The 25,928-nt window shown below is 43.3% G+C and overlaps 1 protein-coding gene across 1 annotated transcript in view; it reads left to right on the forward strand.

The window, feature by feature from the left end:
• LOC309557601 (uromodulin-like) overlaps window positions 1–25,928 on the forward strand; it is a gene marked incomplete at both ends in the record, with an annotated part of 56,044 nt that overhangs the window by 22,689 nt on the left and 7,427 nt on the right. The window contains 7 exons of the mRNA XM_082260394.1: window positions 2,198–2,332; window positions 2,597–2,611; window positions 6,402–7,205; window positions 16,557–16,655; window positions 20,119–20,327; window positions 20,615–20,772; window positions 24,560–24,805. Coding sequence (XP_082116520.1) covers window positions 2,198–2,332; window positions 2,597–2,611; window positions 6,402–7,205; window positions 16,557–16,655; window positions 20,119–20,327; window positions 20,615–20,772; window positions 24,560–24,805 — 1,666 coding nt within the window. The remainder of the gene's footprint in view (window positions 1–2,197; window positions 2,333–2,596; window positions 2,612–6,401; window positions 7,206–16,556; window positions 16,656–20,118; window positions 20,328–20,614; window positions 20,773–24,559; window positions 24,806–25,928) is intronic.

Consider the following 25,928-nt stretch of genomic DNA (forward strand, 5'->3'; position numbering starts at 1 on the left):
CCAGCATTGCTGCAGAGATTGAAGGGGTGGGGGGTCAGCCTGTCAGTGCTCAGACCATACGCTGCACACTGCATCAAATTGGTCTGCATGGCTGTCATCCCAGAAGGAATATAAGGAAAGGAAGAATCAGCGCAAGATGTCTAAAATTGGTGGACCATAAACCACTGAATAGGTAAAAACATATAACTGATGGATAAAAAACAATAATACTCTTCTATACAAAATAGTACAATAAATAATGTGTACATCCATATATATGAGGGAGTGAATACCTAAGCCTCCCAGCAGATTGGAGATTGTTCCAGAGGATCTATAGGGTGATCTATTATACCCAAAACGCTCTATTGAGTGTTAATGGAGGTGAGCGGCCATTACACTTGATTGTGGATTCCAAGCTCATGAAAGATCGCACCGGGTTGTCACCGGAAGTGTCCTGTGTCATTTTATCACCTATAAACTGTTTCATCATTGCCAATTTTGGCCTTTTTTTTTCCACTGTTTGCACCTTTTTGGGACTTTGCGACTTTTAATGCACATTTTATTCATTAATGTTTAACACCGTGTTTATTCAGCTTTATTTGATATTATTAGGCACTTTTAGTGCACTGTCACATATCTTTTTGATATTTCCACTTGTACTCTATTCAGTTATTTAGATTACCACTGTGCAACCTGGTGTTGCAGTTGTTCATCTCTTCACTTCACAGCAATTTGAAAGCTGTATCTTATCATTCTTCTTTTGATATATTTCTTTCAATTATATTGATCACTTTATTTCACCCCCACTTTATATTTGTCATTTTGATTTAGGATCATCACTTTTAAAAATGTCTTTATTCCCAATCAGCACAAGAGCACTTGATTTATCACCTTGGCACTTTACACATTATTTATTGTACTATTTTCTATAGAAGAGTATTATTGTTTTTTATCCATCAGTTATATGTTTTTACCTATTCATCAGTGGTTTATGGTCCACCAATTTTAGACATCTTGCGCTGATTCTTCCTTTCCTTATAATTGTTTTAGTATGTGGTGACACTACTGAATTAGCCGCAGATTTCTGGTGTTCCATTACATTACTATTTCTCCTCTTCATTTCCATACTCCTTCACCTTATTGGTAGCGCATAGGTCCATTTCTTTCATCCCAGAAGGAAGCCTCTTCTTAAGATGATGCACAGGAAAGCCCACAAACAGTTTGCTGAAGACAAGAAGACTAAGGACATGGATTACTGGAACAATGTCCTGTGGTCTGATGAGACCAAGATAAACTTATTTGGTTCAGATGGTGTCAAGCGTGTGTGGGGGCAACCAGGTGAGGAGTACAAAGACAAGTGTGTCTTGCTACAGTCAAGCATGGTGGTTGGAGTGTCATGGTCTTGTGCTGTATGAGTGCTGCCGACACTGGGGAGCTACAGATCATTGAGGGAACCATGAATGCCAACATGTACTGTGACATACTGAAACAGAGCATGATCCCCTCCTTTTGAAAACTGGGCTCGCAGGGCAGTATTCCAACATGATAACAACCCCAGACACACCTCCAAGATGACCACTGCCTTGCTAAAAAAGCTGAGGGTAAAGGTGATGGACTGGCTAAGCATGTCTCCAGACCTAAACCCTATTGAGCATTTGTGGGGAATCCTCAGGTAGAGGAGCGCAAGGTCTCTAACATCCACCAGCTCTGTGATGTCACCATGGAGGAGTGGAAGAGGACTCCAGTGGTAACCTGTGAAGCTCTGGTGAACCCCATGTCCAAGAGGGTTAAGGCAGTGCTGGAAAATAATGGTGGCCACACAAAATATTGACACTTTGGGCCCGATTTGGACATTGTCACTTAAGGGTGTACTCACTTTTGTTGCCAGCGATTTATACATTAATGGCTGTGAGTTGAGTTATTTTGAGGGGAGAGTAAATTTACACTGTTATACAAGCTGTACGCTCACTACTTTACATTGTAGCAAAGTGTCATTTCTTCAGTGTTGTCACATGAAAAGATAGAATAAAATATTTACAAAAAAATGAGGGTGTACTTACTTTTTTAAGATACTATATGATTAATTTACATAAAGCTGGTACATGGGATGATTGTAAACAAAGAACAGGGTTTGATAAAGTAAAAGTTGGACACTTTATCTAAGAGCAGATGATGTGCTTTATAAAGCCAAACCTTTATTTTTTTATTTTTGGGGCAGGTACTGTTCGTCTGGAAGTGTTGGTGTCGGAGAGTTGGGGTTCCCTGCGTCTCATGAAAAATCCTCCAAGTGGAAATTATAGCATTGATATAACTGCAGGAGGAGTGCATGCCATTCGAGTACAAGGATTCACAGGTAACAGCACAGCATTGGCAACATTAAAGCAAAATCGTAGTGATTGATTTTATTTTTTTATTATTTTTTTTTATTTTTTTTTTAGGTTTACTCGTTCCTAAGTTATTTTTTTTTTATAAATTATATAAAACTTTATATTACATATAAACACTTCTGAGCTTGCTAATAAAAAAGCCCAGCACTGCTTTCACCTGAACTGACAGGCTTTGTACAACTGAATCATTTTCTTTCTGATTAATTTATATTTTTCTTCTTATTTTTCAGCCACGAACATTTCATGTAAGTATTTATTTTCTATCATCAGGAAACATTTATTACTGTACATTTTCCTTCATTTTTTTTTTCTCCATCCAATACATTGCTCTTTTTCAGCCACATGACACCATTGTGGACAATCTAATGTCTAAGTGTATCAAAATGGTGAAAAAACAACAAAATTTATAATTCAGGTTTAACTGGACAGCCACTGAAATATCTCGCGAATATTTAAAATGAAAGCAGACACCAAGAGCAGTTTTGGTAAAAAGCATAAAACAAAACTTTACTGGAGTTCAAAATACACAAATCTTCCTTACACATCTTAAGACCTCGTTCACACTGGGGCGATTTGTCAGGCGACCTGGTCGCCTGACAGGTCGCCGTGGGTCGCCTGCCATAGAGTAGCACAGGACCCATTCTAATAGGAGCGACACAAGTCGCTCTGACTTAGAAAAAGGGTCCTGAGCTTCTTTGGGGCGACCCGGAGCGACCTGCATTGACTTCAATGATATGAAGTCCGTGCCGGCCGCTCCGAGGTCGCGGTCATGGTCTCTATATTCTTTGTACACGGTCTCTATATTCCTTCTACCTGGTCTCTATATTCCTTCTACCTTGTCTCTATATTCCATCTATATGGTCTCTATATTCCATCTACACAGTCTCAATATTCATCTACACGGTCTCGATATTCCTTCTACCTGGTCTCTATATTCCATCTGTATGGTCTCTATATTCCATCTACATGGTCTCCATATTCCTTCTACACGTTCTCCATATTCCTTCTACATGATCTCTATATTCCATCTACATGGTCTCTATATTCCTTCTACCTGGTCTCTATATTCCATCTATATGGTCTCTATATTCCATCCATATTTATATCTCTTTTGGGTGTTTGTCACACTTTAAGCTGCTGCTCACCAGTTCACAAGCCTAGCGCGGTTAATTTTCTATTTATATATATTCCATCTACCTGGTCTCTATATTCCATCTACACGGTCTCTATATTCCATCTACACAGTCTCTATATTCCATTTTCATGGTCTCCATATTCCTTCTACCTGGTCTCTATATTCCATCTACATGGTCTCTATGTTCCATCTATATGGTCTCCATATTCCTTCTACCTGGTCTCTATATTCCATCTACATGGTCTCTATATTCCATCTACATGGTCTCTATATTCCTTCTACCTGGTCTCTATATTCCACCTATATGGTCTCTATATTCCGCTGTGGGTCGCCTGCCATAGAGTAGCACAGGACCCGTTCTAATAGGAGCGACACAAGTCACTCCGACTTAGAAAAAGGGTCCTGAGCTTCTTTGGGGCGACCTGGAGCGACCTGCATTGACTTCAATGATATGAAGTCCGTGCCGACCACTCTGAGGTCGCGGTGCGAGCTGCGCACCGCGAGTTCACAGATCGCCCCGGCAAGTCGGGTCGCCCCAGTGTGAACGGAGTCTAAAAGTTACCATAAACAGATACACAAAATGCCACGTCTTAAAACATACAACCCTTGTCCCAGGAATATCAAATAAATACTTAGCTTTGGTAGTTGTAACAGCTTCCAATGGATCTCTGCAAGACAAAGAGGTCCTGTCCGCATGTTTCTCCAAAACAGCCACCATTCCCCAAACCAACTAAAAACAGCATAGCTACATCATGGATGTTTTCTGTGTGTCTCTCAGAGGAGAGAGAGTGCCAGGGCAAAAAGGGACTTTCTCATGCTAATTACTCCTTTTTATAGTCCTGTATACAAAAGACAACCCACAGGATGTGGTCATTCTTCTTGACCACTCCTCACTCATTGTTTGCATCAACACATGGCTGCACATCCCCCACAACCACATGGCTCATTAAGTATGCAGCAGCCATTTTAAAAGAGACTTTACCACTTGTGGGTGAGAGAAATTATTACACATGTATGGGAACATTTCATGAAAAATCCACAACTGATAAACTAAGTGTATCTTGTAATCCTGATGTTCACAGTCTAGAGCAGTCATATTATGGGACAGTTGAATCTATGGCGGTATATTTTTAATATATATATATATTTTTAAGCTATTGTGGACTTGAACTACTTCTGGACCGGTAGGATTTGCCACCTTAACCGGTTGCGGACCATCCACCGCCATTTTACTGCGGCAATACGGCCCTCCTGTGCAAACCGATGTAGGTCTACGTCGGTTGCGCCGGCAGTTAAGGAGCGAGCACGCGCTGGCGGAGGCGTGCTCCTGCCCCCACTAGGCAGCGTGGAAACCAATGTATGGGGCAGATCGCTCCCCACTGAGAGAGAAGGACGGTTGGATGTTGTAAACACAGTTGACCGTTCTTTTCCCTGGAATGATGACAGAGTACCTGTGACCCTTCTATATAGGACCACATGTCTCTATGGTCATTTCACAAACCACGCCCCCCACAGTTGGAATCACTCCCCTAGGGATATATTTAACACCTTGATCACTCACAATGTTAACCACTTCCCTGCCAGTGACATTATTACAGTAACAGTGCATATTTCTAGCACTGATGTCACTGGTCCCCCCAAAAGTATCAAAAATGTCAGTTAGGGGTCCGATCTGTCCGCCGCAATGTCGCAGTCTCGCTAAAAATCGCAGATCGACGACATTACTAGTAAAAAAATAAATAAATAAAAATGACATAACAATAACTTTTGCACAAACCAGTCAAAATACGCTTATTGCATTTTTGTTTTTTACCAAAAATATGTAGCAGAAAACAAATTGGCCTAAAATGTTAAAAAAAAATAGATTTTTAATTTTTGGGGGGGGGAATGTTATATAGCAGAATGTGAAAAATATTGTTTTTTTTTTTTTTTTCAGAATTTAAAATTCTTAAAAAAAAAAAAAAAATATTTGTCACTTTCTGCTATATAACATTCCCAAAAAAAAAATTCAAAATCAAAATCTTTCATCATTTTAGGCCAATTTGTATTCTGCTACATATTCTTACATATTTTTATATAATATTTCTATAGAATGAAAATCTGTTAACCCACACTCATACCCATACTATACCATCCTTTTTCAACCAGGGTGCCGTATCACCCTAGTGTGCCTCCTGGGTTCTTCAGGGATGGCTTGGCAAAATGACAACAAATTGCCATAGGTTTTTACTTTGTAGAAGTACAACCCCGGGCATTTTGCGGGCCAAGCCACTGGCATCTTGAGAACCCTGGGCACTGTGCTGGTCAAGCCACTGGCACCCTGACAGCCAGTGGTTTAAAAGGGGAATGACAGGAGCTTGCACAGTATTCTTATTTACTCCTCCTCGTCCCTTCTTTATCAGCACTGGGGTCACATTAGCAAATAGAAGAAGAAAAACTGAGGGAGAAGAGAAACCCTAGAATACTAGTCCATACCAGTATGCAATAGTGGAGGAATAAATCACTTCTAATGCTGGGCGGCCCATATGGATGGATGTTTCTGCTTTATGTAACACTATTAGTTTAGATTTTTCTTTTTTTTTACCATTTTAGAATGGGGTGCCTTGAGATTGTGCAGGATTTTTAAGGGTGCCACAACTGAAAAAAAGGTTGAGAAACACTACTCTATACACTGGTATGTGGAAGTTAGCAAGAAATTGAGGAGCCGAATTGTAGAAGACTTTGTAGGTTGGAGTTAGAAATTGAATTTTTGGAATTGACAGCCAGGAAATGAATAGAGAGGAAATCAAAAAGATTTATGAAATCAGAGGAGAGCCAGTTGAGACAGGAGCAGGTATTAGGATGGATGGTATTGGTTCCGATGTAATTATTGATTTTGTTTCTTTACTTGCTTTTAACAGCTGCAGCTAATTGTTCAGAATGCCATCCATACGCTCTATGTGAGGAACATGCTGATTATGTGCAATGCGTCTGCATGGATGGGTTCGTTGGAGACGGATTCAACTGCTCCGATATCAATGAGTGTGAATATGTATGGACACACAACTGCACTGCTGGCGGTGGCACATGCCAGAACACATTTGGCTCTTATACCTGCCTCTGTCCAAGTGGTTTCATTTACTCGGAAGGTTCCTGTGTACCCATCAGAGAGTGTGACGATCCTAGCCTGAACAGCTGTCATCCCCTAGCACAGTGCATCAATGAGCTTTCTGGATATTCCTGTGTGTGTCCCAATGGATACTACGGGGATGGGTTCCATTGTGAAATTGATGAGTGCCAGAGAGGTGTCTGTGGCTTCGGATTTGAGTGTACGAAGGCCCTTGGCTCCTATTCCTGCTCTGATCCTTGTGTAAACCGCACTGTGCTCAATGAGCCCTGGAGAAGTACAAACAACCCAGCATCCTCAGCCCCGAAATGTGATAGTGCCAAGAATGGGTGGTATCAGTTTGTTGGTAGTGCAGGTATTCGTATACCAGAATACTGTGTACCTGAACGTAGATGTACTACACATTCTACAGCGTGGTTGAATGGATCGCATCCGGTCATTAAAGATGGCATCGTGAATCGCACTGCTTGTGCTAATTGGTTTGCAGACTGCTGCCTTTGGACATCAACCATCCAGGTTAAGGCTTGTCCCCTAGGATACCACGTGTACAAATTAATCGGAACTCCAGGCTCAATGTGCACAATTGCCTATTGTACCGGTAAGTGATTCATTTACTTTTCCTAGTTTAAAAAAAGAGTCGAATATGTATGTTGGTGTGAGTCTCGCACTGTCTAGAGAATATGTGAGTGAAAGACCCCTTAGTGCTGCGTGTACCAGTTCTGGAGAAGTCACGTGGGCGGACGTGACGTAACGCGTAGGGCAGAGAACCGGAAGTGACGTATCGAATGCGGAAGTAAGGTCTGCGGTTGTTTGTATCCAGCTTAAGGCTAAGAAAACTTTGGCTGTTTGTGAGTTTACTATATTCTACTTTAATAAACGTCTATATTTTGGCAATACTGTACTATGTGAGCACCTTATTTTGAGATTCGTGGGAACTCCGGAAGGCACTCACCCTGATCCATACAAAAGAGGCTGACCACCATCCCCTTATCGTAGATAAAGGAAGGAGAGGAGATGATTGATACATCCATGTAGTAAAGAGGCGCATTATCATAAAACTTGAGGTGAGCAGCTAGAACGCCCTTAGGAGAAATAAGCGCGAAGAAGCACCCCATAGTTCCACACGGTGAAAGGTGGAGGTTCAATACCCGGAAAAGGAAGGACACTGCTTGTGTTGTTTGTGTTTGGGACACTTTAAGCACTTTATAAAGATTGAAAGCACTGGATGTTGATATTGTGTAACAAGGTCACTCACCTGTGAATAGATTGAGCACTGAACACTTTATTGTCACCTATATGAGTATATTTTAATTATTTTATAATAATAGAGATATTATTTAAATCATTTTTCTCATCAATTTGAAAAGCACTGTTGCACTTTATATGTATAGATTGATTAAGATCCACTGAATATTTGAAAATGTAATATTTGATTGGAGAGATACACTTATAATTTGTAGAAGATACTATAATGTAATTGAGCACCACCACAGTAATCTAATTATTTATTTGGATTGGTTTTACTAATATTTATATATTTATTTATATCACCTCCCTGAAGCGCGGTACTCCCCCCCCCCCCTCCACCTTAAAAAAGGAGTAGTTATACCTATTAAGGTTTAAAGTCCTCCAAGTTGTGAAATATTTGGATGTAGCAAATAAAGATCAACCGGATTTGTAGAACGTTCTCAAATTCTCAAAGTGTTTTTGTTGGCTTTAGTCTAACTAAATGTAGGCTAACCACTGCACTTAATGTCCAGCATTTTACATATCTACTTAAGCTCCTGAAGGTTTTAACCTCTCATAACCAGTGCAATTTTTTATTTTGCTATTCAGCACTGCGCTACTTTAGCTGGCAAGTGCTTGGTCATGCAACACCGTATGCAAGTGAAATTTACATAATTTTTTCACATAACTAGAGCTTTATTTTTGTGGTATTTGATCACCACTACGTGTTTTTTTTTTATTATATAATAAAAAAAAGCATTTTGAAAAAAAAAAAAAAAAAAAAAAAAAATATATATATATATATATATTTTTTTTATTTATATATATATATATATATATATATATATATATTTTATATATATTATATATATATAGATATATATATATATATATATATATATATATATATATATATATATATATATATATATATATATACATATACACACACAGTATATATATGTTCTATTTTCTGTTATTTAGCATCATGCAAGCCTCTATGCTCAGGGCCGGCGCTACCATTAAGGCAAAACAGGCAGCTGCCTAGGGCGCAGCCACAGCCGCTATTGTTGTTGAAAAAAATCAATAATAATACATCGATGCAGAGCCCAGCTGAATTACGATGGCACACCCTGCCTCTCCTGACATCCTGCTGTCCCCCTCCTTCACTCAGTCACCCCCCCCCTCTCCCTCGTTTGCTGTTTCCCCAGATCGCCTGGTCCTGTTCTGCCCAGATTAGCAGGCAGGACGAATGAGGAACTCTGAAGGGCGGAGTTGCAGGATGTCGTGGAGGACGTGGGGTTGGACAGTCCGAATGGTCTTTTAAAGCTTTGCTTTAGAAAAAATATAGGGAACTGAAGTTTTTCTTCATTTCATGGGCACGCATACGCAAAGCCCCTACAGGTCATCAGTTTAGTGTTAGGCAGGAGTTTTAGTGCTAGGATTGAGTTATTTATTTATTTTTTTGGGGGGAGGGGGTCACAAGTAGCTGGCCTTGCCTAGGATGCAAAATAGTCTTGCACCGACCCTGTCTATGCTTGTACATATTGAGAAGATTATAGGGGTACCATTATCCTTAATTTGGATAAAAGGGAAAAGTAACTAGGGGTGACCCCTGCAAAACCCCCAGTAGGAAGAACAATGTAATATCTCGGTACCCAATTATTAAACAAACATATTAAAAATGTAAAAATTTTATTTGTACAAAATTGTTTTAAAAAGACATAGAATGTAAAGTAAAACAGCAATTCATTAAACCTCAACAGACAGTAAGTTATACAAACGTGTCTAACTGGTCACATCATGTAGCCTCACACAACCATTTATTGATATTTTGGCATAATGAAATTTTTGTTTTGTTGTAGACGATACTATGTATACCACCTCCTGAATAAGCGGCTTCAGCCATGAAACATGTAGAGTACTGTATACATTGTGAATCAAATGCCTTCAGCATTCATCTGAGGCTACTATGTTATCAGTTAGATGTGTTTGTATAACTTACTTTCTGCTAAGGTTTTCATGAATTGCTGTTTTACCATACATTCTGTATCCTTGTCTTTTTAAACAACTTTGTATAAATAAAATGTATATATCTTTAATATTTCTGTTTAATAATTGGGTACTGAGATAGTCCATTATTCTTCCTACTAGGGGTTTTGCAGATGTCACCCCCTAGTTACTCGTCACTTCTACTTTCTGTTATAAAAAAAATTCCAATAAAATCAAATTTCATCATCAATGTAGGCCAGGATATTCTACTGCATGCATTTGATAAACAAAATCCTTATAAGCGTATATTAACTGGTTAGTGTGAAAGTTATAGAGTCTATAAACTATGGTATAGATACTGGAATTTACACAACTTTCTGATTGCCTATCACATTGAGGTGCTAAAATGCTAGGGCAGTTTGAACACTCCCCAAATGACCCCTTTTTTGAAAGAAGACACCACAAGGTATTTGCTGAGAGGGATATTGAGTCCATGGAAGATTTATTTTTTGCCACATTTTTTTTTTAATTTTTTCAACCACCAATGTGGTATATCTTCTACAATTCAGCTCGCCACAAGCCCCTTCTACTTGTCATCAGAGCAGCCTACTAATAGGCAAACTCGATGGACTACTCAGTTTCAATGTGCACTTTGAAAGACTGAAGGTGGTCATTCGATTTTGGGCTCCTGTATGTGGCTAGGCTGCCATAGAGTCTGACACATGGGGTATCCCCATACTCAGGAGAAGAAGCAGAATGTGTTTTTTGGGTGTAATTCCACATATATCAATGGCATGTGTAAGAAATATGAAAACTTAATATAAAAAAATATATATATATTTTCCAAAAACTTGTGGCAAAAAATAAGATCTTCCATGCACTCAGCATGCCTTTAAGCAAATAGCTTAGGTGTCAACTTTCCAAAAAGGAGTTATTTAGGTAGAGCACAGTGGGGGGCAGCAAAGTAGGGGGGAACAGGGGTGCACACAGGGGCCCAGAGACAGCAGAACACAAATGAACTGGATAGGAGGAGTGGTGGGGGCAGCATACAGAGGAACCAATCTCCACCATTTTCCTCCTGCAGCTACAGAAGGAACAAGGAGGACAGTGATTTCTCTACATGCTGCCCCCACCACTCCTCCTATCCTGGTGTACAGGGGAGCCGGACAGGCCCCCTGGAGCATGGGGCCAGGTTGCAATTGCAACCCCTGTAACCCCTGTAGTTATGCCCCTGGGATAGACTCCTGCCACACAGCCTCTGAGCTTACAATCTCTTGGGATCATCGGAGGAGGAATTCACGAGCAGTGAGGTTGCCAGCTCAGCCCAGTGAGCACAGAAAGAGATGGAGTATATTTCCACATATCGGCTCACATATAGTGAATTGGTGAGACAAACTGCTTCTAATTTCTTTGGCACAAACATTGTTCATCTTACCTGTCATCTTCCTGCCCCGCTTTACCGGCATTTCTACACACACCTTCATAACTACAACTCAGGAACCTGCAGGAACTTTTCCTTATTCCATATAACAGTGTGTGTATGATAAAACTGTACGGGTCACAAACTATTTTTATCCGGGCTTTATCATCTTTAACTACTGGGACAGGCTACAATGATTCAATGTATACTGATTGAATGAATGCTGACCTTTATACTGGCTACATTATCTTGAATGCATAAATATCTGCAGCTCCCTTTCATCTACAGCCACCTATTTGTTATCTTGGATGAACTGTAGAACTTCTGTGGTATCGTCATTCATAGTGTAGCCTTCATGTGAGTTTATCAGCTGATATTTCTGTTGCAATCACTTAGTCTATCTTGCCTCTCCCCACCCCCTCCCCTCCAGCATAATGGCTAATTAGAACTCTTATTGCCCTTATCTACAACACAGTTTATTAGGAGAGCCTCTGATCTTCCACTTTTGTATTTACTTCTATTGTTGGGCTCAGCCAGAGTTATAAACCTAAACAGTGGCGGCTGGTGCATTTAGGGCGAAGGGGGCTCCGCCCCCCAATCAATGCGCCCGGCCCCCTAATCTACATGCGGGGCGCTGGACGCATGGAATTCAATGGAGCTTTTTTTTTTTTTTTTTTAGCCGATTAGAGCCAGAGCACTGCACTAGCGAATGAAAATTCACTATTGTCACACGGATTCTCCTCCTGGCCAATCAGGAAGCGGGTCTTGAGACCTGTTTCCTGATTAGCTGAAAGGAGAAGCCATGCCATCGGGCATGGAGGAGGAGGGAGGAGACGCAGAAGACAGGAGGAAAAAGCCGAAGCCGCCGCTTGCTGCTGCAGATATCCAGGCAGGATGAGTGAGCGGGGGGGGGGGGCTTTCCTCTCCTGTCCCCTGTGTCCTGTCCCCTGTCCTACTGTGGTCCTGGGGGGGGGGGTATGGTGGGGGGCCTGGTGTGGATCTGCTTCCCCATTGCCTAATGGAGGTGCAGGAGCACCCCCAGAGGCACGTTCCCCCAGGAGCGCTCCCGCGAACCGTCGTACAGGTACGGCAGTTACCGCAGCCGGGCCAGCCTGTCGTAGTATATATGTAAATATGTGGCAGGTGGACGGCAAGCAGTTACCTACTTACCGCCCACCCGCAATGTACTGTGGGCAAGTGTCCGCTGCAGGAAAAGCGGCATAGCCGTACGTCACTGCCTACTTCCAGGTTAAGGGCGCACGCATGCACGTCCCCCTGCCTGGATCCTGTTCTGATTGTACACAGTGGTAGCCTGTCAGCAAGTCCCAGTTGATAATTGGGACCTGCGGATCGGCTGTGTATAATCACATCCCAGAGCTCTGTGTTGGTAAACAACACAGAGCTCTGTACACAGGGAACAATTTTGTCAGTTTCTCATCCCTGCAAAGCAAATCAGTTAGTAAAAACAGCACACTGTACACATATTACCCATAGTTAGGCATATTTAACCCATTGATCGCCCCTAGATGTTAAACCCTTACAAGCCAATGTCATTAGTACACTGACAGAGTATAGTATAAGCATTGGTGTTAGTTGCAAAGAGGTAATTTCTTTCCCCAGATGTCAAATTAACTGAAACAAAAAACAAATGTTTTGCACTAAACATATGATAATATAATGATAAAAGTGTTAAAATTCTAATAATACCGAATACCAAACTATAACCAAATGAAAAGTCCCATAGGGGTGGTGAAAAGAAGAGGACTATCTTGTATTCAGGAATCAGAGATGAGGTGAATCAAATTCCCTCCACCATACAGGTCCACCACCACCACCAAGGATAAGATGTATTCTTACTAGAAAGCCAGGACTTTCTGTTAGGAAGGTCAAACAGTCTTTGAGACTAGGGATGATCGAACGGTTCGGGTTGACCATCGGTTCGGCCCGAACATTGGGTGTTCGAGGTTCGGCCGAATTTAGAACTTTTTGCCCAAAAAGTTTGGAATTCGGCAACCAGAACCGACCAAAATGCAATGGTTCTGGAAATGGGCTTTAAAAGCCTGTGATTGGACCAGAACCATTAGTAAAAGCCAATTGAGGGGGCAGGAGGATGCTAGGAATGTGATTGGAGTGACTAGGGGGTCCCTAGACCAATCATTAGTGAATACGCCCCCCCCAGTATATAAGATCACCCCCGCCAAAAATCTCTTTTTTTATTTTTTTTTTATTTTTTTAATAATTGGCTTTTTTATCAAAAATGACAATTTTTAAGAACTTTTTTTTGTGTGATTAATAGTTAATGGGGCATGACCCAGAACCCTAGGCACTTTTTAGGGGCTTTTATTGGGTTTTAGGGCTTAAAAATGGTGTTTTTTGATTACTGAAGTTCGGGTCCCATTGATTTCAATGGGGTTCGGAAATCCGGGCCGAACTTTCGGGAATTCCGGATGTTCTGGCCGAACCGAACTTTTCAAAAGTTCGATCATCCCTATTTGAGACAAATCTTGTTAAATATCACCCTAGTAGAGATTGCGGAAGAGGCAGTGACCTCCCCTCATTGTGAACTCCAGCAGGGATTGCGGAAGAGGCAGTGACATCCCCTCATTGTGAACTCCAGCAGGGGTCGCGGAAGAGGCAGTAACGTCCCCTCATTGTGAACTCCAGCAGGGATCATGGAAGAGGCACTGATGTCCCCTCATTGTGAACTCCAGCAGGGATCGTGGAAGAGGCAGTGACGGCCCCTCATTGTGAACTACAGCAGGGATCGCGGAAGAGGCACTGATGTCCCCTCATTGTGAACTCCAGCAGGGATCGTGGAAGAGGCAGTGACGGCCCCTCATTGTGAACTACAGCAGGGATCGCGGAAGAGGCAGTGACGTCCCCTCATTGTGAACTACAGCAGGGATCGCGGAAGAGGTAGTGATGTCCCCTCATTGTGAACTCCAGCAGGGGTCGCGTTAGAGGCACTGATGTCCCCTCATTGTGAACTCCAGCAGGGATTGCGGAAGAGGCAGTGACATCCCCTCATTGTGAACTCCAGCAGGGATCGTGGAAGAGGCAGTGACGGCCCCTCATTGTGAACTCCAGCAGGGGTCGCGGAAGAGGCAGTGACGTCCCCTCATTGTGAACTACAGCAGGGATCGCGGAAGAGGTAGTGATGTCCCCTCATTGTGAACTCCAGCAGGGATCGTGGAAGAGGCGGTGACATCCCCTCATTGTGAACTCCAGCAGGGGTCGCGGAAGAGGCACTGATGTCCCCTCATTGTGAACTCCAGCAGGGATCACGGAAGAGGCGGTGACGTCCCCTCATTGTGAAATCCAGCAGGGATTGTGGAAGAGGTAGTGATGTCCCCTCATTGTGAACTCCAGCAGGGATCGTGGAAGAGCTAGTGATGTCCCCTCATTGTGAACTCCAGCAGGGATCGTGGAAGAGGCGGTGACATCCCCTCATTGTGAACTCCAGCAGGGGTCGCGGAAGAGGCACTGATGTCCCCTCATTGTGAACTCCAGCAGGGATCGTGGAAGAGGCAGTGGCATCCCCTCATTGTGAACTACAGCAGGGATCGCGGAAGAGGCAGTGATGTCCCCTCATTGTGAACTCCAGCAGGGATCGTGGAAGAGGCGGTGACGTCCCCTCATTGTGAACTCCAGCAGGGATCGTGGAAGAGGCAGTGATGTCCCCTCATTGTGAACTCCAGCAGGGATCGTGGAAGAGGTGGTGGTAACAGTCCTCAACACCATCCACAGCAATAGCACGGTGGATATCCCATAAACAAAATAAACACTGATAGTGTAAAACCTTAAAAACAATGTTTATTGAATAGGAAATTACACTCACATGAGTCTGGCATGTATTATGCATAAAAACAATATCTCCGGGTAGGTAAAATGGCATCCGCCTTTACTTCCAGATAACACAATTTGGGACTTTTCATTTGGTTATAGTTTGGTATTGAGACTTATTATAATTTGTACACTTTTATTATTTTATCAACATATGTTCAGCGCAATACATTTATTTATTTTTTGTTTTTGTGATAAATATCTCACATTTGTGGTGCAGCTTTAAGTGTGTTTTGATATTGACATGAGTGCAGTATTATTCCGTTTTTTTTTTTTTTTATATTAACTGAAATATAAGTTTGGGATATATATAAAAATTACCGCAACTAAATATGCGATCAGCAGCGCAAGCTCTAGTGCTGTACTCAAACACAGTGCAAGTAAATGATATCAGTTAAGCGCTCTGAACGAATAAGTATTTAATAAGTGCAAATAGTATGAGAAAGAAAAAAGAAACAAGAAAACATAGTGCACAAAAAGTGATAACAAAATTTTAATATAAAAGTCCAACAGTAACTGTATACTGAATCCTTTAAGGATATCCCACCAAATTAATGCAGTCTTCCTGCAGTGCAGATATTCCCGGGTATAGTGATGGTGACACCCTCTGTGCTGAAAAATGACAGAAATTCCCACTCACCAGCTAAAATTGATCTCTCTTGCCATGTGGCAAGTAGAGATCCCAGCAAGCTCATTCGATCTCCGTGATCTATGTGCAGGTTCTCAGCTTGTCCTCCCGATAAAGCCTAGTACACACGCAACGAATTTCCACCGACCGGTCATCCATCTTTTGTCCAGAGTGGTGTCTGTTGGTTGGAATGTGCTCTAGACTGCACACAAATTTTCCCATATGACAGAATTCTACTTCAGAAGTGATGTCATGTGTTGGATTGCTTTCTATGTGTTCTTTCATCTCTGAGAATGCCTAGTCTTGCTCATAAGATTTTTCCCCATCAAAAGCTGTACTAATGAGAGGAAAATCGGACGTGTTTTGATCGTCGACAAAAATTTTATAGCATGCACACCAGGATTTTTTCGGCCGAAAAGTCGGAGTCGGTTGTCGGAAGCACCATACTAACAAGCCGAAAATCGACAGATCGGTTGTCGGACGAAAATTCCCGGCCGAATTTTGACTCGTGTGTACGGGGCTTAAGTCCTCTCCATGGGGTGGATACTTGAGTTGCTCTGAAGCTGTTTGTTTCCCTAGACTGATTGCAGATTGTCTCTGAACAGCAGTGACTGCATCATTTTAAGCAGCTGGTGCACTTTGCTGTTTGTAAGTACAGCCAAGTAAGTTTGGGATGGACTGATCATGTAAGATAAAATCCTAGGAGTGTTTGTTCTGTTTCTTTTCTCCAGCAGAAATATGTTACACATTTCTACTCATATATTTTCCTTGTAATGCGGTATGTCTCTTATGTTTGTATCACTAAGCAATGGTCATTTTTTTTTTCTGTTTCTTGGTAGACCCACTTGCAGTTCAAGAAGTCTGCGCAGCTGATGAGGAATGGAACTCGGGGGACAAAGGGGACAGATGTTACTGCAAGGATCAATATAAAGTTTCCAGTACGTACAATATATGTGAATTTGCAGTGGATCTCACTGTTTCTACATTTCTAGCCATGAGATAAATGTTGAAATGCACTTACCTAAATACTCCTAAGAGCATAGTATATCTTATGTGACGTGTTTTCTCATAAAGATGAGGGCACCAGTGCCATCTTAAGAGCATTATAGGCCCCCGGGCAATGCAGTGCACTGGGGCCCCGCCTACACAATCTCCCACGAGAATAAAAATGCAAATTATCGATAAGGCGATATTTATTGGTACAGCAGTACCAGGCTAATAACAGCAGTGCAGGGCCGACAGGCGCTTGCCACCTGCTAAGTTCTGCGGCGGGATGCACACAGAATTCAGGACTAATGCTTGGCTGGGTCGCTGGGCAGGTGGGGCCCCCCAGGCAATTTGGGCCCCCGGGCAACTGCCCAGCGTGCCCATTCGGTAAGATGGCCCTGGAGGGCACCATCTTGGAATTATAATTCCTCCATCTATGACCGTGTTGAGGTTGTACAGGAACAATTGTGCTACTATGCAGCACACTAAACACAAGACAACCCATATAGTGCCCCTTCTGCTTGTGCAACCAGAGACGAGGTCACTTCTAACATTGGAAAAACAGAAACAGAGGGTGGACCAGCCTTGTGCATTACCTTTATAAATCTTTTTATTGAAGAAATTAAATAAGTGTGTACTCACAAACTACATATGATATCAAGCCTATCAATATCCACAGTGGTCCATTGTCCCCTCTTTCTCAGGGCTCTTCCCCAGTCCAAATCGAGCAAAAAGCCTTGTTTAGCTGCAAGCTGTTGGAGATCTAAGATCCGCCACTGCCGGGAAATCCACCTTGAGTGCAGGAGGTTGTTTGTTTTGTTTTTACTTACAGAGTTCTCTGACATGACAGTTCACGTGTTACCTGTACCATGGCATGATTCATATGAATAGAGATTAGAAAGTCTATTTAAAGTGATTTTAAAGGCTTTCTTTTAAAAAACAAATAAAAAAATAACAAACATGTCATACTCACCTGCTCTGTGTAGTGGTTTTGCACAGAGCAGTACCAACCTTCCTTTTCTCGGGTACCTCGATGATACTCTTGGTCCCTCCTTTCTGCAGAGTGCCCCCAGAGCAAGCATCTTACAATTGGGGAACCCAAACAGGCTCATTCCCGAGCCATGGCTCTGTGTGTCCATTCACACACAGAGCCACGGCTCAGCCCCACCCAGTTGTGTATTTAGGTTTTGTGCTGCCCTAGGCCTGACTAAACTTGTGCACCCCCTAATTTACATATGACCAACCCCTTCCTGTAAAGGCCACGCCCTTTACTTTTTACGACCCGCCCTGTCATCTGTGAACCACAGACCACAAGTCTATCAGTGCCCATCAGCGTAGCCTCATCAGTTCCCACATGTTCAGCCTCATCATTGCCCATCTGTGCAGCCTTATCAGTGCCGCCTCATTACTGCCCATCAGTGCAGCCTCATCACTGACCGCTTTATGGGGGTGCCAGACTGATTTGCCTCCTGGACTCTGCCCTCTGGCCCAATTTACCCCATAAGACTGGCACTATATTAAAAGTGTAGCGCAAGCCGGCGGAGACCCTTTTCTTGCGGGAACCAGGAGGAGGCTGTTTTTCTTTTTGTGCAGGGTGCAGCTTTTTTGCTGCCCCCCTGCAAAGTGTCGCCCTAGGCCTGGGCCTTGTTGGCCTAGGCCAAGATACAGCACTGGCCCCACCCACTTTCTCTTCTCATTGGCTAACTGGTTATGATTGATCGCAGTGGGGGCCAATGGCTTCTGCTGCCATTCTTTATTTTTCTTACACCAATGGGAAAAAAAATGGTAAAGGCAAATTCAGATTTACTCAAATAAATCTCAAAGTGTGTGCTGGTACCTCTAGGTTAACCGCTTGCCGACTGCTCACAGTATATTTACTGCGGCAGTCAGCCCCTCACAGGCAGAGTGACGTAGGTCTACGTCGCTCGCCTGTGAGGCTCTGGGGAGCTCCCGCGCGCCCGCGGAGGCGCGCTCCCGCGCGGTCACGGACCCCCCCGCGCGTGTGACCAGCGGACCCGATGTCCGCCGGTCACTCAGCGATCGGCGGGGGAGAGGGAGAATGTCAGGCAGCTTGTGTAAACAAGCGACCTGTCATTCTCCTCGGTGTAAAGACACTGATCACACGGATCTACTATGTAGATCCGTTGATCAGTGTCCTTACAGCTCAAGCCACAGCCAATCACAGTAGAAAGCACGCCCCTAGGGACACACACAGCCCCTCCCTCCTAAATAAAGTTAACCCCTTCACTACCAGTGTATTTTTACAGTAACAGTGCATATGTATAGCACTGATTACTGTAGAAATGTCACTGGTAACCCCAAAAGTGTCAAAAATGTCAGTCAAGGGTCCGATCTGTCTGCCGCAATGTCGCAGTACCGCAAAAAAAATCGCAGATCGCCGTCATTACACGTTAAAAAAAAAAAACAACAAAAATGACAAAAATCTTTCCCTTTGTTAGTAAACGCGATAACTTTTGCGCAAACCAATCAAAATACGCTTATTGTGATTTTTTTTACCAAACATATATAGCATAAAACAAATTGGCCGAAAATGTTAAAAAATTTGGATTTTTACATTTTTTTGGGGGGAATTTCATATAAAAAAATGTGAAAAATATTGTTATTTTTGCAAAATGTACGCTCTTTTTTTGTTTATAGCGCAAAAAGTAAAAATCGCACGGGTGATCAAATACCACCAAAAGAAAGCTCTGTTTGTGGGAAAAAAAAGGACGTCAAATTCGTTTAGGTACAGCGTCGCACGACCGCGCAATTGTCCGTTAAAGTCACGCAGTGCCGAATCGCAAAATACCCCCTGGTCGTTTAGCAGGAAAATCCTCCGGGGCTTAAGTGGTTAAGCAGGTCCCACATGCTTTCATGCTCATTGAGATGTGTTTAAAACATGTGCTGTACATGCATTCATTTCTAAAGCACTCCCAATGCACAATTCAGTAGACAATCACCATGACCCTTCGGTGTCCCATAAATGCATACACTAGTACAGTGTTGTGGATCGTTGGCAAAACAATGTTTCAGATTTGTTTCAGATTTGTTTTTCATTGCGTGTGGATGCTTGTTAAGGGACGATAAGAAATGAAAAGGCAGGGGCAACACAAGACAGCCATCAAAGCACCAAAACATGCCTGTATAGCCCTAAATGGGCCATTACACTCGCACAGCAGTCTAACCGCTTTCATTTAAGCACAGCTACACTTAAAAACCTACTGAGTATGTAACTCACTGACAGCCCTCGAATGTCCCAATGTACCCAGAAACCATTTTTACATTTAGAGAGGATTATTTACCTCCTTCATTACATTGGACATATCCCGGTATCATTCATGTTGTCTAATTTTTTGGAACATGGGATGGGACCTCTGAAGGTTGATGTGATACCTCAACAATTTGTGTACCAAGGTTTGTCAGAGATCCGTCCTGAGCTGACCTGTGGGCTGAGCGAGATGAGAGCCTCCTTCCAGAAGTGTCAGATGAAGGAGTTGGACGCCTATTTTGGTCAGGAGAATATAAAGAACAGCGGCTGCTTTGACTTTGAGGATAACATCGCTACAAATACATTTTCAGTTCTGGCCGCTCTACAAGCCGGAGGATGTGGAGTCCAGTCCTATGTAAGTGCCATAATTATTATTATTATTATTTATTCACTTGGTTCACCCCTACAACTATCCAAACATCTCTGTTCATCAAAAAGAGTAACATCCCAAAATTGTGATTCTTCTCCCCCATGTGCTCCACCCACTGATCATCCCATCTTTACAGACAGATGTCATACCCAGTCAAAAGAGGGGCTCAGTTTTTAATTCCAATATGCATTTTACAAAAATCACCAAAGCACAGGTTGTTAAATATATAATATAATATGAAAATATAAATTTACGTAACTTTTTTTCTGTAGCAAAATGGAAGCCACGTCACATATAAGAGCACGTTTGTTATTGAGTTGCACAACGGAGGGATAATAATGAGGAATGACACCTTAACCATAACCCTGTCCTGTGTCTATGAGCTGGATATGATTACAAGTCTGAATCTAGCCCTGCGACCTATAATCAGGTAAGAAAGATTTATTTCATAGGGTGGAAAGGATTAAAGTGGACCTGTAATGTAATATATAGCAAATGTTATTTTAAAATTCAGACAGCATGATAAAAGGGAAATAAAAAACAAAACTTGCCTGTTGCTCTAGTAAGGGAAATCAGAGCTCCTTCTACCCTTTGGTCACATTACCAGTGCCAAGGCAGTGGTCACATGGTCTTTTCATTGACTTATTTAACCGCTTGCCGACCGCCGCAAGTAGATTTACTGCGGCGGTCAGCCCCTGCCAGGCAGAGTGACGTTAATTAACGTCACTAGCCTGGGAGGGTCTGGGGAGCGAGCGTGCGCCCGCGGAGGCACGCTCCCGCGCGGGCACGGACCCCCCCGCGCGTGTGACCAGCGGACCCGATGTCCGCAGGTCACTCGGCGATCGTCGGGGGAGAGGGAGAATGTCAGGCAGCTTGTGTAAACAAGCCACCTGTCATTCTCCTCGGTGTAAAGACACTGATCACACGGATCTGCTATGTAGATCCGTTGATCAGTGTCCTTACAGCTCAAGCCACAGCCAATCACAGTAGAAAGCACGCCCCTAGGGACACACACAGCCCCTCCCTCCCAAATAAAGTTAACTCCTTCACTACCAGTGTATTTTTACAGTAACAGTGCATATGTATAGCACTGATTACTGTAGAAATGTCACTGGTAACCCCAAAAGTGTCAAAAATGTCAGTCAAGGGTCCGATCTGTCCGCCGCAATGTCGCAGTACCGCAAAAAAAATCACAGATCGCCGTCATTACGCGTTAAAAAAAAAACAACAAAAATGACAAAAATCTTTCCCTTTGTTAGTAAACGCGATAACTTTTGCGCAAACCAATAAAAATACGCTTTTTGCGATTTTTTTTTACCAAACATAGGTAGGATAAAACAAATTGGCCGAAAATGTTAAAAAATTTTGATTTTTACATTTTTTTGGGGGAATTTCATATAAAAAATGTGAAAAATATTGCTATTTTTGCAAAATTGTCGCTCTTTTTTTGTTTATAGCGCGTGATCAAAAAATCGCACAGGTGATCAAATACCACCAAAAGAAAGCTCTGTTTATGGGAAAAAAAGGACGTCAAATTCGTTTAGGTACAGTGTCGCACGACCGCGCAATTGTCCGTTAAAGTCACGCAGTGCCGAATCGCAAAATACCCCCTGGTCTTTTAGCAGGAAAATCCTCCGGGCTTAAGTGGTTAAAGGAGAAGCAAAGCTAAAGCTTGTCTGTGCTTATCCTGGGCTAGGGGAAAGATCACGCCCATAGGGCTGGGATTCACCCAAGAGCCTGGACTGACACCTGGCTTTAGCAGCTCAGCGGGCCACTAAAATCCTGAGCCAGTCGCTCCCAAACCCTCCACAGCCCAGCGCTCCAGTGAGTGCTGGAGGGGCAGAGCAGGCAGCGGTGATTGACATTCACCGCTCTCTGCATAGAGCATGGGGAGTACTGAGTATTCAGTGGTGTTTGATCGCTCAATTCTCAATTCTTTTTTGCTGTCTGTGTACCCATTAGGAAGATTTACCCTCTCTATTTGTCCTGGTGATTATGATCACCAAGACTGAAAGTGAAAAATTCCACATTTTGGGTTGTCACCAGAAGAAGAATAGAGGGGAAATCTTCCAATGTGACTCCAGTTCTGAGGACAACCATGGATTCCCTCACTTTGGAGGGATTACCTCTCACTTACTAAAAACATTCACTGACTATGACTCTGTCCATTCAGAAAAGAAAGGAGCTGGTAAATTACATATTTACCGACCCTTGCTGGTTCTCTATTGTGACACATCCCCTGCAGCAGCCAGCAGGAGAGGGGAGGGAGCACAGTGGGGTGGGGGGCAGCACAGTGGGGTAGGGGGCAGCACAGTAAAAGGGGGGGAGATGGGCAGCACAGTGGGGGGGGGCAGGGGAGCACACAGGGGCCCAGAGAAAGTGAACCGGATAGGAGGGCAGCATACAGAGGAACCAATCTCCTCCATTTTCCTCCTGCAGCTATAAGTGGAAAAAGGAGAACCGTGATTTCTCCCCGCCGCCCCTCCTATCCAGATGTACAGGGGAGCCACACAGGGCCCCTGGAGCATGGGGCCCGGTTGCAATTGCAACCCCTGTAGTTATGCCCCTGGCTAATATAAGCTACTTTCTCTGCAACTGCATCCACCATTCTGGTATTTTGACACCCATTCAAAGACGACTAGTCATTTTAACAACACAACACAGGAGAAGGATAGATTAGGTCAAAGGAACCCCAAGTCAGCAGCATATTTGTGAACACCTTAAATGTCAGCCTGCCACATACTGTATGTAGCACCCTACAAGGTAGGTGCTAGGTAACGTATAGTGGGCCTTGTCTGCTTAACAGCAGGGCCATGATTTTCAGTCAGGTTGTCATGGTTCCCAGGTGTGGCTGCTGAGACTGGGGAGTCTCCCCACTGTGCTCATGGAGAGGGCTCTCATTGGGCAGTGGAGAAAATCCAGCCAATGGCACACCCAGGCTTGTATCTACCCCAGAAAGGCAGATTCTGCCGCACAGCATTCTGGGTGTGGGTATAAGTTTGAGGGGAGCAGATGACGCAGCATCTTTGGTGGGAAGCAGAGTCCCAGAAGGGAGAGTAAGGCTGTCTCTCCTCCTGTCAGAAGGATCGGGTGTCTCGGGTGGCTGCCTGAAAATCCAGCAGGGAAAGCTGAGCTGAGTTGCAGAGAGGATCCGGTGTGCCGACGACCAGTGGAGAAAGAGGGGTTCAGTTCCAGGAAAGCCTTCCAAGGTCATGAGTACTGTGAACTGCCCCTGGGGTCTGCCCAGTGAAGAGGGGACCACTCCGGTGAAGGTCCCAGGGATCCTAGAGCCTGCAAGTGTAAAGGGGGTTGCCTAGTGAAAGGACCCTGAAGTGTAAAGGGGGTTGCCTAGTGAAAGGACCCTGAAGCGTAAAGGGGGTTGCCTAGTGAAAGGACCCTGAAGTGTAAAGGGGGTTGCCTAGTGAAAGGACCCTGAAGTGTAAAGGGGGTTGCCTAGTAAAAGGACCCTGGAAGTGTAGTGGGGGCCCCAGCGGTCGGGCCCTGAAGAGTTAAGTGTGCAGTGTTAAGAGTTGCAGCAGTACAAGCAGTTACAAGAAGCTACCTCAGTCAGTGAAGGGCTGGAGGGAGTCATACACAGGACTTTTGATCTAGACAGAGTGTCAAGAGTCAAGGATCATTACAGTCCTGGATCTTCTGAGTTAACCAATGAGTTAAAATCGAAGTTTCAGCACTTTCAGCAGAATAGTATCTCAAGCGCTAGGAATCGTTGGTCGGCATTCCGCTGGCGTCAGGACAGCGCTAACAGGCATCTTTTCTACAAAGTGTCCCAGTTAAACCTAGTTGAGCCAGAGGAGTATCCCACTCATTCCCCTCTCCCATCCCCATTATAAAATAAACAACACAAACCAAAGATGACGGAATGGTCATTGTCTCCAATCTCACACTTGGGTTTTCAACTTAAATGTGTTGGAAGTGTTTCCGGTAACAATGGCAGACCCATGTACATTGGTTATGAACAATACCATTTCTTGCATACTTGGTCGTACTGAAAAGATCTATTTTGAACATTGCCACATGAGTTTGCTTTTCTATACAAGAAAAAGTGTTTTTTTTAACTATTCAACAGAACAAACCAACAGAAAACCAATCAAAAGCTCCCATCCTTTATTTATTTTTACACATTTTATGTTCTTTGTATATGTGATTATCTTAAAATCACAAAAAATTAACAATAAGTATTTTTCAAACTCTCACAGCTCTGTAAATATCACAGTTGGAGGGACGGGACAATTCAAGGCCTCCATGGCTCTGTATAAAGACGGCAACTACACAACTCCATATGAAGGGTCAGAGGTCTCCTTGTCTTCTAAGACCATCTTGTATATTGGAGCCTTCATTCAGGGTGGAGACACATCGCAGTACGTTCTGGTGATGAGGAACTGCTACGCCACCCCAACACAATCTGCTAACGACACACTGAAATACTACATCATTAAAGACAGGTAAACTTGGATGTATCAGATACAGAATCAGAGTCACCCAATCCTGACATTTCTTTCTCCACAACCAGAAAAACACAAGGGGGGCACCAAGTGCAACATTAACATTAACATTAAATACACTTTTAATAAAAGAAGCCAATAGAATACTCACATTTCTTAGTATGCAATGCACTGAGACAGGTGTAAAAGCCGATCCACCCAGGAGGTCAGTCCTAAGCTGCATTCAACAGCGAAGGTAGAACCAAGAAGATGCTGTATACCAATCCTGGAAGTCAACAGAGCCACTGTGGAGCAAGAACCAAAAGTGACGTAATAGGGAGAGCATGTAACCATGGTAACACATTTCAAAGCTTTTCTGGCTTCTTTGTCAAACCAATGATGACAAAAAAGCTGGAAAAGCTTTGAAGCACATTACCATGGTTAAAGGCCCTCCCATGTGATGACACATCTGAATCTATGCTCTATGGTGGCTCTGTTGACTTCTGAGATAGGCATACAGCGTCTTCCTGTTTCTTCCTTCACCACTGGATGCAGGTTAGGACTGACCCTCTGGGTGGAACAGCTTTTACACCCATCTAAAACATTGATAAACGCATTTCATACTATGAAGAGTTAAGCCTCGTACACACGCAACGATTATCGGCCGACCGATCGGCCGTCTTTTGTCCAGTGTTGTGTTGGTTGAAATGTGCTCTAGACGGACAAAAATTCCAAGATGAGGAATGTGTCACGCTCACTACCCCACTAGCAGTGTATGATTTGCTCATACCAGGAGTCTCAACCTTGAATTGGAGGAGACGTGGTTACAACTTCTCCACTCTACCAATCCAGCCCCATTCCGCCCTTGAAATGTTGACTAATTTCCAAATTACAGCATATCAGAAAGCTCATGCCTCAGTGATCCCCCCTATACCTAAAAAACTCTGGGAATTCCTGGGGGTTGTCCAGTGGTCCGGGCACTTTGGGAAGACGTATTTGCCTGGGCATCTCAGATATTGGAAGTAATATGTGTACCCTCCCCAGCTTTAGCCTTGTTGGGACTAGGCCTGGATTCCTTTCCGCCTGGCCCCCGGAAGGTGTTGGCGCATATTTTATTTGCCACCAGAATAGCAATAGCAGCCAA

The sequence above is a fragment of the Pelophylax lessonae genome (assembly GCF_965119305.1).
Source record: "Pelophylax lessonae genome assembly, chromosome: 6".
NCBI classification, from domain to species: Eukaryota; Metazoa; Chordata; class Amphibia; order Anura; family Ranidae; genus Pelophylax; species Pelophylax lessonae.